The sequence below is a fragment of the Anarrhichthys ocellatus genome, unplaced genomic scaffold (assembly GCF_004355925.1).
Source record: "Anarrhichthys ocellatus isolate YVR2014 unplaced genomic scaffold, GSC_Weel_1.0 scaffold10, whole genome shotgun sequence".
Classification (NCBI taxonomy): domain Eukaryota; kingdom Metazoa; phylum Chordata; class Actinopteri; order Perciformes; family Anarhichadidae; genus Anarrhichthys; species Anarrhichthys ocellatus.
This window is the reverse complement of record NW_022280040.1, coordinates 1,536,636-1,558,318: the sequence shown is the minus strand read 5'-3', so window position 1 is coordinate 1,558,318 and position 21,683 is coordinate 1,536,636. Positions and strand designations below refer to the sequence as shown.

Below are 21,683 nucleotides of genomic sequence, written 5' to 3'. Positions count from 1 at the left end.
AACCTAACGGAAGACATAAGTGAAAACACAAATTAACACATGTATATTTGAACACGACCCCCCCCCCCCCCCCCCCCCCATCTTTATGCTGAACAATTACACAAGAAATCACTGTTATTGTTACAGCACTCTGTATTATACTAACGGCTGCAGAACAACTTGACAGTGATATATTAAGGTGAATATTCTACACACATCTGGCTTAAAAGTTTCCAAACTTAAAACTACAAAGGCATTGCTCATTTGCACACACACACAAAGCCAACTACGTCAATCAAGGGGGAAGTACGTACTGTAAATCTGTACTTTTGAGATCATCCTCTAATGTTTTCTAGGCCCTCATTCAGCATCTCATTTAGCCAGGTGCTCCACTCTCATGAACACAAGACCCTCTCAACTGTGTCATTCTCGTCTGACGCAAATGACGGTGCATTCTCCTTAATGAGCAGAGAATAGGGGCTTTGAGGACACACACACTCACTGTCACCCACAAACATGCATGCATGCACACACAAACTAACAAATAGAAAGGCAACTCCCCCGCCACACACACACAATAACACACAAAATAGCTGCTGTGCCCACCAATTATGGGAGAGGAGAGCCATTAATCAGTTGGAGCGTAGCGTCTGTATCCCATCATAGTGTCTTTGTTCCCCCTTGCTGTTCCCATGTCGGAAAACCCAATTGTTCCCTCATTTCCCTGGTGGCCAAGTTCACTCAATTAAATTCAATAGTAAACAAATGTGAGAATGGAAGGTTATGATGAGTCAAGTTAAAGATCACCCAGCAGATGATACACCGTGTTATTGAGGCTTAAATAATGTCAGCGTATGCAATAAGGACAAAATGCAAATAATGACTTAAGTCAAACCTGATCCCATTTTGTGTATTCAGATTCAATAATATGTACATTTTACTTTGTCTACATGGTAAATGAGTAACAAATAAATGATTAAGAGGGTTGGGATTTGGTGCGTTTGTCCTGATACAGTACCCCAAGGACCCACCTTCTGATATGAATCCTCGCGAATCTAATCATTTTGTCATCGTATAATCCAATTTACTGAAAAATGATCCAGTAATTTGACAGGGAATTATCCAGGAGCGAGGACCAAAGAATTATTATTTTTAAAAAGGAGGGAGATGCCATGCAGAGCCTTTCAAGTGCAAACGAATGTAAAAAAAACAATCACGTATGCAGAACCACTTTTTAATTACTCATTCTGCATGTGCGTGCGTGCGTGCGTGCGTGCGTGCGTGCGTGCGTGCGTGCGTGCGTGCAATCTCTCTTTGTTGCCCGTCTGGCTCCAGAGGGGAGCAGACTTTCACAATGCTCCCTCTGTCCCCTAAATGTATCGTCTGTCTTCCATCACTGCTATTCGCCTTTCTTTCATTTGGATTGGTGAAGTGTGACGCAAGATGTACATTTTGGATATCTCTTTTCCATCTGCCCTTCATTTCGGTCTTGGAATATGCAAGAAGGTAAGGTATTCTGAACTCACAAAATCAGTTGATACAGCCTCATAGTCCCACCAAAACATAAACAGCAGAAGCACATTGAATAACCACACAAGTAGGATTAAACCTGATTCTTTGGTGGAGGTCGTGAGGACAGAGGGCACAGTCAAAGATCACGCTTTATAGCTTTAAACAACCGAAAGCATTGGAGGTGCTTAATTCCAGGGAAAAGAGTGGAATGTGTAAAGCACAGTTTGGTAGTCAGTGAAAATGGAAGATAAAATCCAAAGAAGCAGGTACACAATAATGTGAGCGAGCCAGAAATAGACTGAGGCAGATGGGGGAGAGACAGACAAGCCTGAGCAGTAGGCTACCTCTTCTCGCCAGGTCCCTGGCCGTTTCTTTTCCAATACCAGTGTTGGCTCCGGTGATGATGACCGTTTTCCCATCCAACCTCTCCTCAGATGACCAGCGGTGACAGCACACACTCCTGAACAACACACAACAATCACAGACACCTTCATCATAAGTACTACTTCCAATCGCCACTGCTGCTGCTGTCAGTAATGCACTTTGTCACACAGTCATTCAGGAACTTGATCCTTTGTGGAATTTTCCATAGAAGTGAAGCGAAGAGAAGGGAAGGGAATATGTTAACAGGAAAATCAATCATGCGAAACATGATCCATAATTTGATGATTACAGGGACTGATTGACTTTTGTTACATTTAAGCACATATGTTATCTATGTTTTCTAAATCCTATATAGGCAATCTGTATTTACACCCCCTGAATATGATTATGACATGAAAAAACCTGACTATACACTATAAGAATAAAAGAACATATTCAGTTTAAACTCAGTAACTGTTTCACAGTGAGCAAAAAGGAATCAGACTGGTTTCCTCAACTGCTTTTCATTTACTAATGACTAATGCATACTAATGATTTACAAGCAAAGAAATACGCTCCGGATCGACGCAAATTACACGTTTAATCAGATCCAAATCTGCCGGCACGGTGTAATCTAATGACCTTAATAAAATGACTAACGTTCCTGCTAATAACGAAGCCACCAACCTGACGTTATGCATGTTTTCCTACCTGCATTTCATTCTGCAACAGATTCCCAGCTCAGGACCAGTGAGCCACTTCAGCAAGAAATGAATTTACCTCCTGAATTCAGTCCTCCTACCGTGTCATCTCTGCCCACCCCCGCCGCGTTGCTTCGTGACAAATAACGCGGCTGGGCCAATCAGGAGCGCGCTGACGCGTAATTGATTAGCAAGTTGTGAAAGACTGTGAAACAGCCGGCCGCTGCTGACAGAGGGGCTCAAGTTACGGACCGGGCTGTCACCGGAGACTGGTGGGAAATCTATTCCGCCGAAAGAATTTAGTTTTTTTCACCAGTGACACCAGTAAGCTTATAGAAAGTGCAAACATAAAGCAGTCCCCATAGGTAACCCACTTAATGCGGTCATCGTGGTGTTATATTGCAACTTCTGGCCACGTGAGGTCCTGGACTGGGTTAGTGAGACCTTATCCTAGTCATGAGGATTTCACCCCAAAACACCCACGCATAATCTGTTATATGTTCAATAACTCACTCGTAGGAGGGGTTCCTGACGCAACAGTGAACATTTAGAATAAGCCTGCTGCATGCCGACATCCTAGCTTGCCGATTCAAACATAACACACAACAACCATTGGCGGATTTGAATAGCAGTGATGTTTTTTATTAGCAACAGCTATGAAATTTGCTTTCTCCAACCTATTAGCATTCTCAGCCTTAATTGTCTGAGTTTTACCAATCAAACTCTTTTACAGTATAGATTGGGCTTGTATTAGTATCCATTTTCAGCAAATCTATAGCATTAGTTTAATATTGAAAGGTAACACTGCGTGCTCATGTATAGTGGCCTCATAGCATGTAGAAGAGCATAGTTAGATGTATAGGTTTATCTCCAGCGGATGCCTAGCTGTTGGCAGCTCACAGCCCACAGCTTTAAGGCGGTGCCATCATCCTGACCTGCTCTGGAGCTCTCTGCACTGGCACAGTCCCTGTAAGAAAAGGAAAGACAGAGTAATGACCTCTTTTGCACGTATACAGCTTTTTGGTTGTCTTAAAGTTTTAAAATACCTTTTTAAACACCCTGTTTCTCTTTATCTAATCCTCTAAAGGCCCTTTTCACAGCAACCATTTTGTGTTTACCTGTGTTTACCTGGGTATGGCATTTCAAAATAGTCCTTTGTAATTGTTACAGAATTAAGGAGGGAAATCCTGTGAGATAAGTACATTTTGTACATTCAGTGACTGGCCTTTTGGTAGCTGTGATTGCTTTTAGATAGCTGTCATGTAGCTGATTGACATATGTCTGCATCTAGCACCTTATAATAAGACTGTTGGTGGTGTGTTCAGGAGTTCTGTCAAGGTTCCTGCTGGCCCACAAATCTAAGCAGGTATAGGAAATACTATTAACGTTGTGACTAAATATGTTAATGACAATTACAATATCCAACATTTTGCACCATCAAAGAAACAATGGCCTCCGGTTGTTTACATGTGTGTGTTGTGATGCTGCCTGGCGTCTTCTTTCACCTCTTAGGAGGTTTGATAAATGGCTTGGTTAGGCTGATTTGAATTGATTGATCTCAAGTATTGCTGCTAGAGCAACAGCATTTCAGACTGACTTGTAATATCCTCCGGTGACCAGCTGGTGCTCAGGAGTGACGGCACAGTAGATGGTGGTGTAGGCTCCCTCTGCTGGGGTCTTGAGCATGCAAGCAAGCTTCTTGGATATGCTCACAAGAGGGCGCCCTAGGTGCCTTGTGATTTCAGTGTTCACCATGCCGGGGTCCACAGAGTAAGCCATCACACCTAGAGCTGTTACCAAGGGGATGCATTTAGGTACAGAATTTATTTCAAATGGGTTGATGTGGATGCCCCCTTCCCAAAACACACTTTGCTTTTCTATCCCACTGTAGTGTTTTGGTCAACCTGAAATGAAGAAAACCTTCAAAAGCAACCTAATAGTAGTCAAACACAACTGACATGTTGCAAGGACGTAATGATAAATGCGTGAGCTTGATATCAGAATCCTGCTACTGTAGTCATTCTTCACTCATTATCATGACTGTAGAAATGATTAAATGAATGGTGAGACTGACAAACAAGGTGTGATGCAATGATTCATTCCTTAAGACCAGTGTGTTCCTCTAAACAAGTTTCTCCTTGCTCTTCTTGCCCAGAGTGGCTGTGGTTGAGGCACGAGACTCTCACACCGGCTAGAGATTCTGATCCATTTTTTACGAAAAGTGAAAGAGACAGAGAGCCACAGAAAGATACATAAAGACAAACATACATGGTGCATAACATTGCCCTCTCTCTGCCTCTCACAGACACACACCCTACCCTCAATCCTTTTGGCCAGCTCTCTGGTAAACAGGATGTTGGCCAGCTTGCTCTGTGCGTAGGCCCTGACAGGGTGGTAGTCTTTCTCGCCGCTCAGGTTATCAAACTGGATCTTTCCCATAGTGTGAGCTAACGAGGTCAAGTTGATGACCCGGGATGGGGCCGAGTGCTTCAGCAAGTCCAGTAACAGAAAGGTCAGGAAGAAATGACCTGAAGAGGGAACAATCAAGTGAAAGTAGAGAGACAGAAGAGGAGTTTATGGCGAGGTAAAATAAGACGCAGAAGGAGCAAGGTAAAAAAAAAAAATACACAAAGGATTTAGAGATTGGCTCACTGGTCATCCATTGAGTGATGGAAACAGAGCCACAAAATGAGCTGGTTGGTAATTTGTGCTATTGCTGCATGCTAATACTTCATTGCTACAATGAAAAGTGGTGACGGCCACTGGCCAGGGGCCCACAAAAATAGTTAGTAGATTTATTTGAATCAATGAATATAACAAACTGGTGTATCGTAATCTCATACCCAAGTGATTGACTCCAAACTGCATCTCATATCCATCCACTGTGGTGGTGTAAGGGCACATAGCCACACCTGCATTGTTGATCAGATAGTGAAGAGTCTTCTCATCTGGAAAACAAAATATATGTTAACTCCATTACAGTATTTATGAAAAACTGTATTCCAGTTGTGTGTGTGTGCGTGTGTGTGTGCGTGCCACCCACTGCTGTAGATATTCTCAGCAAACTGGCAGATAGATTTGGTGTCAGCCAGATCCAGTTGCCTGGCGACTACTTTGGCTCCCTTTACCACCCTCATGATGTCACGAGCAGCCTGCTCTCCTTTTGCCATGTCTCTGCATGCCAAAATCACCCGAGCACCTACGGAGATTGACACCACTTAATGATGACTGTGTGCTTGCATGTACATGCATGTCGAAATTTGAACAAAGTAAGGTTTAAAAGTTTCCTTTTAAACATTTATTTTTGTCTCAGCGTTTATATATCTATACATGGCAGGCATTTATTTAAATACTGATTTATTGAAACCAGTATTTGTTCATATGCTTGTGAGCATTATTTATTTAATGTAATTTGGCAGTTCAATGCTTTAGCCACCTCATATTTGTTATACTTGCATGCTTGTTAAACTGTAAACAATTTCCACACAGGTACTCTCAGTCACACAGCAAGAGAGAATACTACAAAGAGCCTGTAAGTCATCACGGTACTCATTTGTCTGTCTTTAAATGTGCGGTTCTGCTTGCTTGCCTCTGCCTGCCAGGTCTTTCGCTGTCTCCTTGCCTATTCCAACATTGGACCCCGTTACTATGGCTGTCTTCCCTTCCAGTCGCACATCTGAGGACCACTTGGGAATAATTAGAGACCTGAGGAGTGGGGCATGAAGGTATTAATGATAAATGAAGGAAAATCTTGACACCAAATGTTATGGTTAAATCCAATATTTACAATCAAGATAGTTAAAAAAAAACCTTGTAAGACAAGTGGAGGGCTTAAATGATTGTTTATGTGACATGTTTGTTTGAACTTACAGTGACTAAATTACAAGGTGGGTGAGGTTCACCTAAGGCAAAACAGTGAATGCCATAAACAACGACCATTGGACAAAATTAAGTTAAAAGTCACAGCTGACTTGGCAACTTCATTTGGCATTTCTGAACTGACCTGAAGCAACATCTTCACCCATCTTAATTGGCTTAAATTAATGTAATAGTGAACATATATATTTTTTGTGAATTCTATTTATCTTCTTGTATGAGAAGTTTCTTACCTGATTGCTTCCATTTCTGTAGTTGGTGACACAAACTAATGTTATGCCTCCTTAAATTGAAACGTCTCCTTTCCAACGATGTTGTCCCAAGACGACAGAGAACTGGGATGTAAGCCTAGCTTTAGAGTGCACTGGGAATTCATAATTACATGAAAAGTCTCATGACTTGTTAAAAGCCTGTTACTGTGACAAATCAATTCGACAGAACTTTTAACAGGGTTCGTTGTGAGCAATCACATGGCATGTTCTGCGAAATTTCAATAAGCCTGAGTAACAGAGAACTACTGAGTTTTTAGCTACAGTGTTATAATGCTTGCCATTTCTAAATTGAACTTCACAACCTTGAACTCAGCAGATTGTTGGGATGCCATGTAAGCAGTATTTAAGGTTGTATCTGCTGGTCCAAGTGTTGCTAAGTGAAACAACCTTATATTCTTTGTGGTGGTTTGATTTGACCCTTTTAAGCTCCTCATATGTCCCGTATGCCAAATCATTAGCTGTGAAGTAACCAGAAACTGCATCTGCTGGGTGAAAAATGACCATTGGTGAAATAAATCTAAGTGTCATGTGCAGAAGAGTGATTGCAGGTGAAATTGAAAACCTAGATATACAGGTGATCCTGTCAGCATTAGACCACTGTGGATTTTCTGGTGCTTTCCACAGGAAGGTCTACGTTACCACCTAAGTGTGAGCGTGTTATCCTAATTGATGATTGAGGTAACCATGACAGTTTATTTGATCCTTCCCCCCCCCCCCCACCCCCTTCTTCTTCAGGGGCCTATATTTTCATTAGCATTTCCAAATTGTGTTTGTATGCGTGTGTGTGTTGGTAAATGGGTCATGTCTTTGTATTGTAGTAATAAGACCACAGACTATATTTAGTCAATGTAGGACATGCTGCTAAAAATGTGATAAACAGAGGCATTGCTTCCCTTGCGCTACTTTTCAAATTCACGATTTTTGTCTTTTTGTCATCCTGACATACAGTCACCACTAGGGGGCAGACTGTAGCAACATGCAGTGGTTAAGGACTTACTGCATATCTTCAGTCAAAGAGGGACTGTTTTCTCACACATGGAAGGCAGAAAAAAAAAAGAAAAAAGAAAGCTAAAATCATTTACAGTCAGGTTCTGTGTTGGCCGGGACGCCAGGCCTCATGTAAACCATGTGAAAGCTAGTCATAACTTCCTGTTTTCACAAAAAAAACATAAAATAAGCTGAGACGAGATGCACACTTACACACACACACACACGCACGCACACAAACACACACATATAAACATACTCCTGCTGACCCAAACCAGGCCTAAATGAGTGCTGCCAGCTTCTCTCATGTGGTCTCTCTGTGACGCTGGCTGGTCTGACTGCTAGCTTGGTTTCCCCTCACAGCTGCTCACCATCCACAGGCTTGATGAAAGGCTGCCTGTCTGTCTGTCTGTCAACATGGGGACAAAGACAGAGAGGCCTTGCCACATGTTTAATTAGCATTGCTTCACAAAGATTATAGATCATCTTGAGGGGAGAAATGACTCGTTCATTGTAATTTGACGAAACCAGAATAGGAAAGTTGACAGAGAGAAACCGCAGAATGTAGGAAAGCAGCCATCCCTCGGAGGATTAGATGAAAAACGCATTTAATTTCAATCAAAATATTTGTTCAGTCATTCATTGCAATAGGTTTGATTGATATGTACATAATAATCGTACGGCTGCAAACATATGGCAAGGTTGTAATTGAACAGCTCCTTATAACTCAGACGTGCGTTTAGCCTGCTGTTAATGGCGGCACTTAGCACAGCCGCACCTCAAATCATTCTTGATTCACAAATACATCATTTTCTTTTGAAATATATACAAACATTGATCACGTATTTTTTGAAATAATACATAAACAATCTACTTTGTAAAATTAATCAAAATATAAACAGGCTGACATTTTACTTTTCTTCATAAAGGCTTGCGCATTAAAACATAATTAAACAAAACAAACCAGTAATAAAATAGCTTATCAAATGCACAGCATTTTTTTCTTAGACACACACTGCACTTGGTGCAATAAGAAGAGAATTTAAAAAAAGTCGCCATACGGGATAAATAAGCATCGTACTAAAACTGGATGCGTCTCTTTACTGTAAATTAGCTTTTGTCGAACCCTGCAACCCCAAAAATGGAACATTCACTCACTGAAATGCCAGATAGTAATGTAGCGTGTAGATTGGATTTCTAACATAAAAATATTTACTTTCATGGCTTGATTTTGTGAGAACAATCACAATTATTTCCACATGGTGGATATTTTGTTATGCAAGGACACTCTTGAAATCATGCAAATGTCAAATTTAGAACTGTTAAAAACAGGAGTGTACAGAGTTTAACCTGGGCTAGTCAATGATGGAAGGTGTACTAATGCTATTATATGAAGACCCAGCTGCAATTTCCATACAACAATAATGACGTTCTTCCAGTTTGAACCCTAGTTCCGCAACTAATTCCAAACAAAGTTCCCCATCTTTGTCTGGAATGGAGGGAGTTTCCATTTTTAAAAAGGATGTAGCTTTCCAATAAAAAAATGAATAAAGGCACTTTGGAGATAACCAAGGCAAGATTAGGTGACTAATGTGTGAAATGAATCCAAACAAATGATGTAGGCATAGATCGATAGCTCCACATCATTTAAAAGTTGCTCTCTGCTCAGCTTCATTTGAAATGAAAGCCTTTCTTTGTTCTTGTACAGCAGGCAGGGATGGTACACAGACTTATTCAGGCTTTTTATAATGTAATTGGGAGCATTTAAGGCGAAGTAACCAACAGAAATGATCGGAGGTCATTTTTTACATTGTCTAACTGATTGTTACTGAGATGATCAATGTACTGTCCCGGAGGAAAGATGTAGCTCAGTCCATGGGTACTTGTCTGTATAGGAAATCAATAATGTTCTTAGACTTCTTCTTCTGACAAACAAACAGCCAGTAGTCACTTTTCACTTTCCCAGCGGCCGCTCCTCCATCACTTCCTGGACTGGCAGTGTCTCGTCTTGCAAGGTGCTTTGACTAATGGAGTCCCCTTGCGGCCTCATGCTGCTCTGGAAAAACGGGGCCGTCTCATTGGCCTCTTCCTGGACAGGGCTCCTGAAGGCGTCGCCCTGACCCGCCCCATCACTACCGAGAGACGTCTGGCTCACATAGACGACTATGACATCGCCGCTGAAGTTCATCACCTGGCCGCTGGAGATAAAGGTGGTGTTGTGGCTCCCAGACACCTGACCTGTAGGGAAAAAGAGGGGATTGTGAGAAGTAGAAAACACATAAGGACGTAGGCACAAGAGTGGTAACGGGATGAGAATTGGGATACTATTTATGGATAATATTTGCCTGGTACATACTTTTTTTCTGCCTTAAAATAAAAGTAGGCTAGTGTGACAAAAGTCATGGTTTCATGACAAATAAATCAACATTTCCCCATTCCAACTGGCACAGAAAATGATGGGTGGAATGACACCTTATTTGATGATGTCAGTGAGGAAGGGCTTATATCTTGGCTAACCTCAGATGACAAGTGGACAGTGGGTGTAATGACCATGCAGGATAACCACAGAGAGGCCACAGCTACAAAGACCACCATACCATATCCTTTCTGCCTTCAGTGTCCAGCACTTCTCAGCGTGAGAAACTCAAGACCTTTGAAAACAACTAATTTGTCAAGGGTTTAAGGTTTTACAGACATGCCTGAATAAATGCAAATTGAAATGCTGTTCAACTCTCTCTAACCTTTATTTCCGTCCAGTACAGTGCATTAAACATACAAACTTGCGCTGATCTACTATTGTTCATCTACTGTTTGTACATGCATTCCAGCCAACCAGGTGAATTAGGAAATAAAATGTGTGCTTTTGTTTTGTAAGCCATCTTTCACCCCATTAAGCCTCTGGTTCCTATTTTATCCAGCCTCCTGTCTGAGTTTCCAGCTGACAGGACAAGCCGACCCTCAGTGACTCACAGCTCTTGCCGGTTCACACATGTGCACACACACACACACACACACAATCACAGTAAATGTAAGCAAACAGGCTCTAGCAAACACTTTAACACACACACACGCACTGAAAAGCACACATATCCCTATAAAGTTGCAAAGGCAGACAAACACAATCACAGTAAGTGTGTCTCAGTGTTCCCCATCCGAGAGCCTTTCCTGGAATATCAGTCAGAGGTCTAGCTCAAAAATATGCCAATTCACCACAACTTTGAAAACAAAGCTCTGTGGAATCTGCTTGGGTTCTTCTGTCAAGCAGATTTGTCTGGATGCCCATCAATTGTGTGCCGAGAGGGTTTTAAAACCAAAGACTAAAGTTGAACTTGTGTACCCCTCTCCTGCTACTTTTCAGCGAAAACCACAATTGTACACAGTTCTGCGCCAAATCTTGCTCATTTTACCAGTTTAATTCCTTGACAGGTAAAATATATCTGGGTCATTACTACTGTTAATGTGAACAAATGCATTCAACTCCCCAAACTGAAGCTGTTGAGAGTCCAACATACAACTGATGTTGTATATTGTCCACCATCTAAGTGTGAGACAGCTGAAATTAAATAGAATGTTTTTTCTTACAGTTATAAATAGATTGCATGCAGGAAATCCATTTAATCACCTGTGATTACTGCATGATGGGAAATGGTGCAATTAAAGAACCAAGTCATCAGTGAGAGTCTAAAGAAACATTTGTGTGTCTGTGTGTGTTTTCTTTGTTGGGTGGGCAGGGTTATAAAAGTATTACTCAAGCTGCGCACATCTTGCTTCAATTAAAGCTGTGGTCACTTTGCGCAACCCTATGGAACTCTGGGTAAACAGGAGCTTTGTAGATGGCATAGTTCAGACTGGCACACACACACACACACACACTGTATGTTAGAGTGTGGTTCTGGTGGTTCACTAGCTCATCAAACACTCACATATCTCATTCCTGCTTTCTGTGTGGTCCCCCTAAATCCGGGGTCAAACTTTCAATACTGGCTTTCAGAAAACATGTTTCTTGGAAACAATCACACAATTTTTTTTATTCATATGCTGAAATCAATCCTCTGTTATAGGTTGTGTTCAGCATGTTTACCTAATAATACCCCAGATTGAGCTAACCATTGCACTGATCAGACGGTTCTGATAATACGGCTTTTATAACTAACCATAACCACTCAGTGTTTGAGGCACAATACATAAATACCTTTCCCAGAGATTGTTCTTTTTGGCAGTGTGTAAAGGTCGCTACGAGAACAATACAAGTTCAACCACGTGACAGAAAAACTTTCCATTAAAACCAACATGAATTTTATTGTGTTGATTTTGGTCGCCAGTCCCACCTATTCTGCAGAAAGAGAACGCTGCTGTGTACTATACCAAATCATGTATGGGAATGACCCTGTGGCAATACAGTGGTGGTGACTGTCTACACCAACAAAGAACTAAGAATCCACCTGGCAAACACAACTGTGGTCATCCAACAGTATTTGTAATGAGCCGATATCCCCAGAGCACACCACCATGGTGCATTCAGTTGTCATTGACATTGTTGAGTGGTCATAGCAAAAATATTCAGGAAATATTTATCTCCACAGCATCTTGTTTGTGCCCCATGAGAGTTCAAAAATAGCTTGACTTTCTGGGAATCAACACACAGGGGTATGGAAGCCCATTTCTACCATGGGATTTTTATTTATTTTTTTTAAAGTTCGGTGACAATAAAAGTAAAAGCACTGATGGTAAAACTAAGTGAAGATTACGAAATACTAAATCACAATTATGAGATCAACTTTCCAATCATGAGATTACTTTACAAGTCATGATTATGCAATAATGAGTCGGTATTTTGATTTTCTCTTTGACATCTTCTTTTTATGACACTTTACTATGACTTTTTATGGCATACTAAAGTATGACTTTTTATGGCTAGTACAATACAACTTTTTAATGGCATAATATACTATGAATTCTTTATGACATACTATACTATTACTTTTTTATTACTTGTTCATGACATGTTATACTATGACCCTTTATACATTTTTAATGGAATACGATATTATACAACTTGTTTTATCACTTTTTGTTGGATACTATAAAATGACTTTTATGACCGTTTCTTATGGCATACTAAACTATGACCATTTTTTCTACAATACTATGAGTTTTTTATGGCATTTTATATAATGACTTATCACTTTTTAACTACATACTATGACTTTTTCTGTAACATAATATAGTGATACTTTTTTATGGCATACATACTTTGTAATATACTATACTAAGACTTTTCATAATTTTCTTATGACATACTATACTATGACTTGCTATGTCTTATTAAGACATACTACACTAATACCCTTTGATGGCATACTATACTATGACTTTTTTATGGCATGTTACATTTTTACCCACCTGAGGTAAGAGTTGGTTCAGTCAGCTGGCTATGGAGGCTCTCAGGGGAACACTCAAGATCTAACTCTCCAGAAGAGAGTTTGATTCCCTTGCTATCCCCCCAGGAAAGTCCTTGGCCTTGCTCCGGGCTCGAGGGGGGCTTGTCCAGGTAGAGATCTCCAACAGATGAAGAAGTCATCAAGGGGCTGACCGAGGTCATCGCAGAGGTTGTATTGTTCTCTGTCGAGGTGGAGTCTGTGCTTGCCAGTCTGTACAATTCCTCCTGCTTTACCGGTGACCTGTCAGTCAGGTGAGGCTTGAACTGTGGTCTCATCTGAGCTTGACACAACGGCAGGCAGAGTTCAGGAAGTGGACTTGATGGAGGGATGATGGAGGAGATGTGGAGGAGTGGAGGAGAAAGCGGGACAAGAGATGCAGCACCTGTCTCACTCTTGGACACAACTATCTTTTCTGCATTTCGATCACCATTTGCTCCATTACTGTCTGCCCTCCCACTCCCACTTTTATCTTCTTTCCCACTCTCATCTCCATCCAGCCCTCCGCACGAGCAGGTTCCTGGAGTCCCGGGGCTGACAGCCTGGCTACAGTCCTCATTCTCCCCTACTTCCAATGGCTCGCGGACAGGAATGAGACACACACAAGAACCTGCCAAAAGAGGTGACACACTCACAACCTCCTCTTCTTCTGACACCTCCTCAGGTTCTCCAGACCCTTCACTCTGATCCTCCATCACCGTCTTCCCCTTGGTCCCTTCTTCCTTTGTCCTTTCCCCCGTGAAGGGCAGTGAGACCTTGACATCGGGAATGGATGTGGGAAAGGTGCATGGGTGCTCATCAGAGGGGCTGTGGGGGGCTTGGCAGACGAGTTTGGTCGTCTCACATGGTGTATACTTGGGGCCACCTCCTAATCCTCCTCCACTGTGGTAAAGAGGGGCCAAGGTCTCCTAGAACAGCAGCAACAAAGAAAGGGGCATTGTTAGTTATGTTGTGCATGAGTAGTAAGACACATGTGATTGCCAAAACCCTGCCTTCACCATGTAGTAACAGACATAAGAGCTGTATTTGTTCTTAATTGTTTCATTTGATAATATCTATCATAAACAATCGAATAAGCAGGTGGGATTACTTGCAATAACTTTGGCTTCAGTGTATTTCCATAGCTTTTTAACTGAAACTCCACTTTACCTGTTGTATCCTAGTCCTCTTTAGATTCTGGACACAGGATCGCAGATTTACTAGACAAAGAAACAACATATTGGACCTTAATACTGAATAAAATGCAGTGGCAGAAATCATAATAATTTCTGGTGAAGATGTACTGCAAAGAGGTTAATTAGCACCTTACATGATACTTTTGGATCCAGTTCAAATAGCAGGTAAAACAAAAACAAAAAAGTGTTTTATGTACTACAATGTATTCTTAATGTGATCAGACGTCAGATAGTCTCTTTCACTCACTCCTTCAGTATGTAAATGAATGTCTGTTTTGAACCAATGTCTACAATGTAGGACGCCTTAAAAACATAAATTCATGTAAATATCAATAATGAAACATCAAAGCTAGAGATGAACTTCGAGATTAATATGACTGTAACTTACCAGAGAGTAACTTCAGTTTGTCCTTGTAGCAGAAGAGGAGCAGGATGAGGAGACAGAGAACAGTGATGACTGACAGCACGAGAACTATAACCCAGGAGCGTGCTGCACCTGCAAGAAAGAGGAGTTCAGAGCTCGCTTTTCTGCTCTACATAACGTCTGCCAAAGATACAAAAAGTCATAAATATCTATCAAAGAGATAAATAAATCACACACTTTTTCCTCTTATACTTCCAAGTAGCAGAGATTACATTAGCCCTATGAAAGCATTTCTTTATTTTGAGTGGTTGAATATGCATTGCATTGGCTCTGTACAGTGACAGTCTGCAGTGATTGTGTCAATGTCTTCCCTGTCTTACCAGAGACAGGTGGTCCACACACTGCATCAGCCTGAGCACTGCCTGGCTGTGTTTCACTCCTGTCCTCAGCCTTACAACTAGAGGAGAGGGTTAAATCACAAAAACACAGAGTCAGGGGGAATGTTTGACCAACTGGATTTACTTGTTGTTTTTTTTTTCTTTCCCCTCTACATTTTTACACGCCAACCTGGAAGCCTTTACGGATAAATCTGCAATGACGCAGGACAGAAAAAGGAACAGATGGAGAGAAAAACAAAATACTTCCTCCCTCTCTCCATCCTCATCCTCATCATCATTACGGATCCGGCCGGCAGTGGAAGCTGGTATCTGATCCAGGGTTTCAGGGGAAGTGGTGTGTGAGTGTTACTCATAACAGCTGGTTGGTGGTGAGGCATACGACTATCAACTACCCAATTGCATTTTCCCTTCATGATTCCAGGCTAAAACCTGTGTTTGTTTGTGTGCGAGTGTGTGTGTGCATATTTAAACACTCACTTAGTCCATTGTTTGCATTGTTCGCCACTTTTGTCAGCAGAGAAGAAGCCTTTCTTACATGCAGCACATGTCTTCCTTCCATTAGTAGACTCTGGAATTAATAACATATTTTAGCATAGCTCTCTAAGTGACACTCTTAGCTGCTGTCTTTTGTATTCATGTGTCTTACCGAGGTCCAACTCGAGTCCATATCCAGCACTGCAGTTGGGTATCTTCTCACAGTACTCACAGTTGATGGGGTAGCATTGGAGGCCGGAAAGGCAGCGACACGGCTCCTCTGCCACAGGGTTTTCAGGCCTCTCCATAAAACCCTTACCTTGTAGTCAACGGTAAGAGTATATTAGTGCAAAGGTAGGTCCAAATCCTCGAAAGGAATGGTCATGTGTGTTACATCTAAAACTCCACTCCGCAGGCTGATCTATCTATCTGTGTAGTTTGGAATTAGTTACAAAGAATGATGACACAAATTGGTAATTTTACATTTACAGCCTAAGAGACACTGCTGGAGTTCATCAAAATATATTTTGTGTGGTGATCAGAACAGTTTCTAACCCTGAAATCAAGACAATAGTACTACAATAACTAAATACTTTATAAAACCGAGACAGTATCAGAGGAGTTGCGTTAACCTTGTGGTAATCTTTGAGGCTCTGTTATACTGGAGAGCTTTAGATTAAAAGGTGTTTGGATTTTGCTCTCCAATGTAAGTAAACAGGAGTGGACAACATATTTATAAACTATAACCTCATATTCTAACATTTGTGTTGTTAAGGCATAAGTAGCTCAAACCTTTTTAATGTTTTATCCAAACTGCTGGTACTGACCTTGGTCACAGAGCTTCTGCTGAAGACAGCGCATGTTTTCAGTCCAGCCAGGCTGGTATTCACCCCGATTACATTTAATACATATAGTCTGTTGGGAATGGGTGCAGTCGGAAAACACACGGAAGCCTAACCAAAAAGAAGAAAAAAAAAGTCAGTAAGAAAGAGACAGTCGGAGGAAGAAAGACAGGGAGTTACCATTAGTAACCTAATGGAAGAAGAGAAAAGAAGAATGAAATTGCCAAAATTAGAGCCCCTTTCCTCTTAAAATGAATGGGTACTAGTAGTGGACCAAATGTCAATGCAATTTGTGTGTATGTGTGTGGTTCTGAAAACACGTGTACGTCTGAGCCATTTTTAGCCGAGATGTTCCTTTTTTAAAACATTCTTCCTCTTTTGATTTAGGATCTTTGTGAATGGAAATCTATTTTTATTGTATGATGCTTCCGTCGTGTAAACCAGCTTTGCAAGATGCATACTCTACTTTCTTGTATGTGTGTTTTCCTGTGTGTGTGTGTGTGTGTGTGTGCCATTACCTGGTTCACACTTCTTGCAGCATCTGGAGCCTCTTAAATAATGTGTTTCGTTACACTGGAGAGATTTGGAGACAGCGTTCTAAAAGAATCAGGACATAAAATTAGTTTTCTGTTATTTTGAGCAAGTTTAGATTTATACGTGACAGGAAACAAAATAGTTGTATATCCTTTAACAACACATATTTATAGAATATATGTATATATATATATATTTACAGGAGATGACCAAATTATATCATGAATATAGATCTTTCTTCAGTGCTTTTTTTCCTAAATGCATGCCACACTTTTCTATTGCAATCCTTCTCCTTCCGCAGTTCATCTTTCAAATCCACAGTGATATTTTCAGATGGCGGTGAGTAATGAGAGGAAGAGGATGGTTAAATATCTCCAAGTCCAAGACATGCCCAGGAATTCTTTCCATCCTCTCAGAAGCACCTGACCACAGCACAGCACACCCTCCAAACCAGCAAACCAAACCCCAATAGCAAGCAGTCACACAAGGAGAACCAACTGGAACTTAATGCAATCCACTCCAGTCTGCTAGAAATTTTAAAAAAAAACACTTGGCTGCAGATATTCTCCTGATCCCCACTAGTGAGCTGTTAAAAGACAATCACCCTGTTTTTTTGGCAGGATTGGTCAATTGCCCATTAAGTAAAAGGTGAGAATAGAAACAAATCTCAAAGCAGCAGTTCATTCTATTCTAACTTGATATAATGCCAAGTCATTACTAAGAAGTGCTAGAGCTTTAGTTGCAAGGAACATGGAAGTCAACAGTGAAACATCTGTGTATGTTTTAAACAATAAATGGGAACTCTGATAAAATAAGGCCACAAAGATAAGCCGTGCAGGCTCTCACATATATTGTACACATGCTCCAGCCAACCTAAATTAGGGGCCGGTGAACTCCTAGCCACATTGCTGAATTAGAGAATCTGGCTGTTATGACAGAAACTATGCCAAAGCCACAGTGTCTATATATAAATGTAAAAGAAATACAAACTATAGGCCTGACTGCACTTGACCTGGGATCAACCTTCTACTTTTTCCTCACTCAGCCCTTCTGAAAGCTTCTTTTCCCCATGAAATGATACACTAATTCAGTCATTCATTCTGTAATTTGTACTCTAAAGAAATGCTGGTGCTGTAGAGGTACAGTTAAGTGAAATGTGATAAACCTCATCCTCCTGCTCTTTGGCGACCTTCACAAGTCAGTCTGTCATCATACTCATCATCAATGGCTATCTTTTCTTTCCAACAGTGCCTCTGTCTGACTGTAACTCAAATGTCAACCTTCTTAAAATAATGACATTCTTACTTTAGAAAAAAATAGTTTCATGTTAAAATCTTAACAGGCACAATAATATTAGATTAGATAGGAAAATAAGGTGATCTAACTCTAACATTGTCTTTCACTCCCTGTCCTCCTCTTTCCCTCTCTTTCTCACACCTCCACATTAAACTCTGTTTAGTCTCAGTGTCTGTCTGTCCGGCCCCAGGCTTCAACAGCACACCAACAACACTGAAGCATTTAATTATCTCCATTATGCCTCTCACACATCAGCCGGTCTTTGTTTTAGAATCTAACCAGAGGGATCATGATGCACAGCGCTCACAGCTCAGACCACAGCACTAACTAGCACCATGTGCTGCAGCAGGCAGAAGTGACAGAAGTAGGAAAGCTTCCCATGCTAAGACGTTCATGTACTGTAGATAGGTGGATGGATAGATAGACAGAGATGTGGAGACACAAAAGCCAGTGGTGGTCAATCCGTACAACTGGGACACAGAGCACAGGAAGTCAAAAGAATGCTGGGAATTGTTACCGCCACATCTAAATATTGGGTGTCAGTTATGCGAGGCAGTATGTTTCTACTCACTAAATATACAGTATATGTAAGAGGAAAAGAGCTGATCCACCCTTTATGATTATAGGTTATGATGACTGTCAAGATAGAATATCCAACCTCAAAGCTAACTTCATCTGCTGTAGGGATTCAAATATACACGTGTGTTGTGTGGGTCTAACAGAAAGTGTGAAGAAAGAGATGAGGGAGGTAAAAGGGGAAATAGTCAGTGGGGTAATACCATGTTAGCATATTATCCCAGCATTTGTGTGATCTATCAAACAGGAGTGTGATGCAGAGTGCATTCCATTTGCAGTCAGAATACAAGAGAATTTGCATAACGGCCACGGCAGCCGTTGGCGTCGATCCAAGATACTTATCTTTATCCAGTATCTTTATCCAATACCACCTGATAAGGTGGTGTGAAAGCATAATACACAATTTAATATTTGTACAATGTGTGCACTTGTGATTAATTCTTTAAAAAGGCATCGAAACAAATCCTTTGAATTGCCAACTGCAAAATCAGGATATTTAAAAAGGATCTCAAAACTTTCACCATGTATGAGCATCTAAAAGACATAGCGAGTTATTACTCAAGTAATAATCAAACACTGTTTGCATCATCTTATCTTAAAAACTGGCTGTGATTTTCAATAAAAGCTTGGTATCAAGTGACACAACAAAAGACAGCTCAATGTCCAAGGAAGAACTATTCTGATCTAATAATGTCTCCACACAATGCTCTATTGTCACACAATACTGCATGCTTTTGTTATCAATTGGATGCCTCTGTTGTTTGTATAGTTAAATCAAGTTTGGATCTGCAGGCCTGAGGCAATGTTGTGTTATTGCTCAAGCATGATTACTGATGTGACGGTGGATGGATGGATGGATGGATGGAGCTACAGGGGGGGTTAGGAAAAAAAAGCTCTTGATGGATTAAATGATTACAATGAAGAAGGGTTGCTGGTTGAATATTAGATGTGGGGAGTTGGGAAAGAGGCAGTGAGAGATTGCTGATGGATAATTGAATGAAAGATGCTCAGATGCATGACTTGCCAACAAAGAAAAGTACAGGAGCCATGGGTAGGCAAATAAATGAATCCACCAAAGCTCAGTTTATTCATAATATATTGACTTTTAAGCTCTCGACATCTTGAAGTAATCTTGTATTGCTCAATGTTACACAGACAGTTTGAAATGGATTTGGAATAGACTGGATGAAGTGGTTGAAAACCAAGAAAATGAAGGGGAATTCTTTGGGGATACTGTGAGTCAGTAATGGCAAAACCATGGTAAGAACAAACCAAAGCCAAAGGTTTGCAGTGTCACCTTAAAACGCAGATGAAAAACATTTCTTCCCTTCCACACACTGACTCGTTTTTCCAGCTGTTATGCTCTTGTTGCCACTATTTGAAGAAATTGCACTTTGAATTCGATAAACATCTTTCTTCTGCGATATTGCCTCTCTGGATCTCTGTGTGGACAAGATGCAGTGCCCTGCTTGTAGCGCTATCTCTTGCGACACATTTCGGTGAAGCAGAGAAGAAAAAGAGCGCCTGTTCCAGTCAAAGTCATAACGATGCTGGTTTACGGTAACACAGGCAAACAGGCAAACAGGCAGTGGCAGATCGCTGGTGCCCAGCAGTCCCACCACTGCGACCACATTTTATAAACTACTTCCACCTGGCCAGAGTTAGCTGCTTGGACAAAACAACAACATGGACAACGACATGCCATTCACTTTTTCTTTTACTCAAATTAAACTGTGGTAGTTGATAAACTAAGGCATTACGCAGGTCAAGATACAGCGAAAGTTTCTGATACAATATAAACAAGACAATTGTAATTTGCATGATGTGTTAAAGTAAACTGCCTATATCATTATGGCGACAGTGACTGCGAAACATAGGAATATTTTTTTGTTTCAGTGGCAAACCCTTCTGGATCGCTGTAGGACGAATTGTCTCTGCTTCTCACATTGGAAGTCTCTGCTCTGTCAGAGCTAAATAGGTTCTTGATGAGCCATTTGGCCAGCGCGAGATAATACTTGGTAGAGGGACAAGATCATCCAGTTTTTTTGCGGTCAGAACAGACGAGGTGGACTCAACCCAAAAACAACCGTTTCCAGTCAGTGTAAAAAATTCAAACCCCCCTCTTTATCCCTTTGACCAGTTCATACGACATATGATCTGATGACACATATTCTGGTTTACTGTTACATACCGCCTTCTCCATCTACTCATCATGCTTTTCAGAATTAAGTAAATTTCCATCTCCTAAAACGCAGTGCATAGGATACAGAGTATACAATAAAGTAATTATCAACTGTCTTGACTATTAAATGCATGCCGTCATTTTGTCATCAGGTAACTTTAAACCGTATATTTAATACAAGAAGTGTGTTTTTACCTGTGCGTAAAAGGCGACGAGGACGCACGTTATCCAGCCTCGGACTATCCAACTTGCAGACATGTTCGATCTCATCTCTGCTGGTTATTAATTGAGACAACTTCTGAGGCAAACTTCTCAGCCAAGATGACGACTCTTCTTCTTCTTCTTCTTCAGATTAACTCACAGGAAATCACCTTTTCTTGCGCGCGGGACCTCCACACCGTCTCATAGGGCATTATTGCGCCTTCATTCATTAGGCAGCTGCAGTTACCACCTTTCTTCTCATCCTTCTGCTGTCACCCACGCGTTGTGGAGTAAGCTGCATGCAACAGCTTGTAAAAACTGACTTACTGACTGAGGGAGGGAGGGAACTCCTCCCACGTTGCCATACTGCATGTCAAAAAAAAAAAAGGTTCACTCCCACTCTTCTCTCCTACACCTCTAAGCACAGATCTGATCCTCTGAATGAATGCATATGTGACAGTTAGTGTGCCTGATAGTTCTCGATGATGCATGAGATTATCATTGAACCCACAA

The 21,683-nt window shown here is 41.1% G+C and overlaps 3 protein-coding genes across 3 annotated transcripts in view; all 3 read right to left on the bottom strand.

Annotated features, from left to right (window-relative positions):
* Nucleotides 1-2,666, bottom strand: part of LOC116384989 (retinol dehydrogenase 12) — a 9,391-nt gene extending 6,725 nt beyond the window's left edge. Inside the window, exons 1-2 of the mRNA XM_031850125.1 lie at nt 2,566-2,666; nt 1,836-1,951 (exon numbers count right to left, since the gene is read on the bottom strand). Coding sequence (XP_031705985.1) covers nt 1,836-1,951; nt 2,566-2,576 — 127 coding nt within the window. The 5' untranslated portion in view covers nt 2,577-2,666. The remainder of the gene's footprint in view (nt 1-1,835; nt 1,952-2,565) is intronic.
* A 720-nt stretch (nt 2,667-3,386) lies between these two features.
* On the bottom strand, nt 3,387-6,678 carry LOC116384990 (retinol dehydrogenase 11). Its single transcript, XM_031850126.1, has 7 exons — nt 6,665-6,678; nt 6,145-6,260; nt 5,599-5,754; nt 5,399-5,503; nt 4,874-5,083; nt 4,153-4,345; nt 3,387-3,522 (listed from the first exon to the last, which is right to left on the bottom strand). Exons 1-7 carry the CDS (start codon nt 6,676-6,678, stop codon nt 3,420-3,422), a joined length of 897 nt encoding a protein of 298 aa, XP_031705986.1. The 3' UTR covers nt 3,387-3,419.
* A 1,922-nt stretch (nt 6,679-8,600) lies between these two features.
* On the bottom strand, nt 8,601-21,440 carry tnfrsf11a (tumor necrosis factor receptor superfamily, member 11a, NFKB activator). The gene is made up of 10 exons (XM_031850124.1): nt 21,165-21,440; nt 16,900-16,978; nt 16,367-16,492; nt 15,712-15,858; nt 15,543-15,633; nt 15,048-15,124; nt 14,692-14,799; nt 14,278-14,327; nt 13,094-14,036; nt 8,601-9,928 (listed from the first exon to the last, which is right to left on the bottom strand). The coding sequence occupies exons 1-10, from the start codon at nt 21,237-21,239 to the stop codon at nt 9,645-9,647; spliced, it is 1,980 nt and encodes a 659-aa protein (XP_031705984.1). The 5' UTR covers nt 21,240-21,440; the 3' UTR covers nt 8,601-9,644.
* Nucleotides 21,441-21,683: the final 243 nt, after the last annotated feature.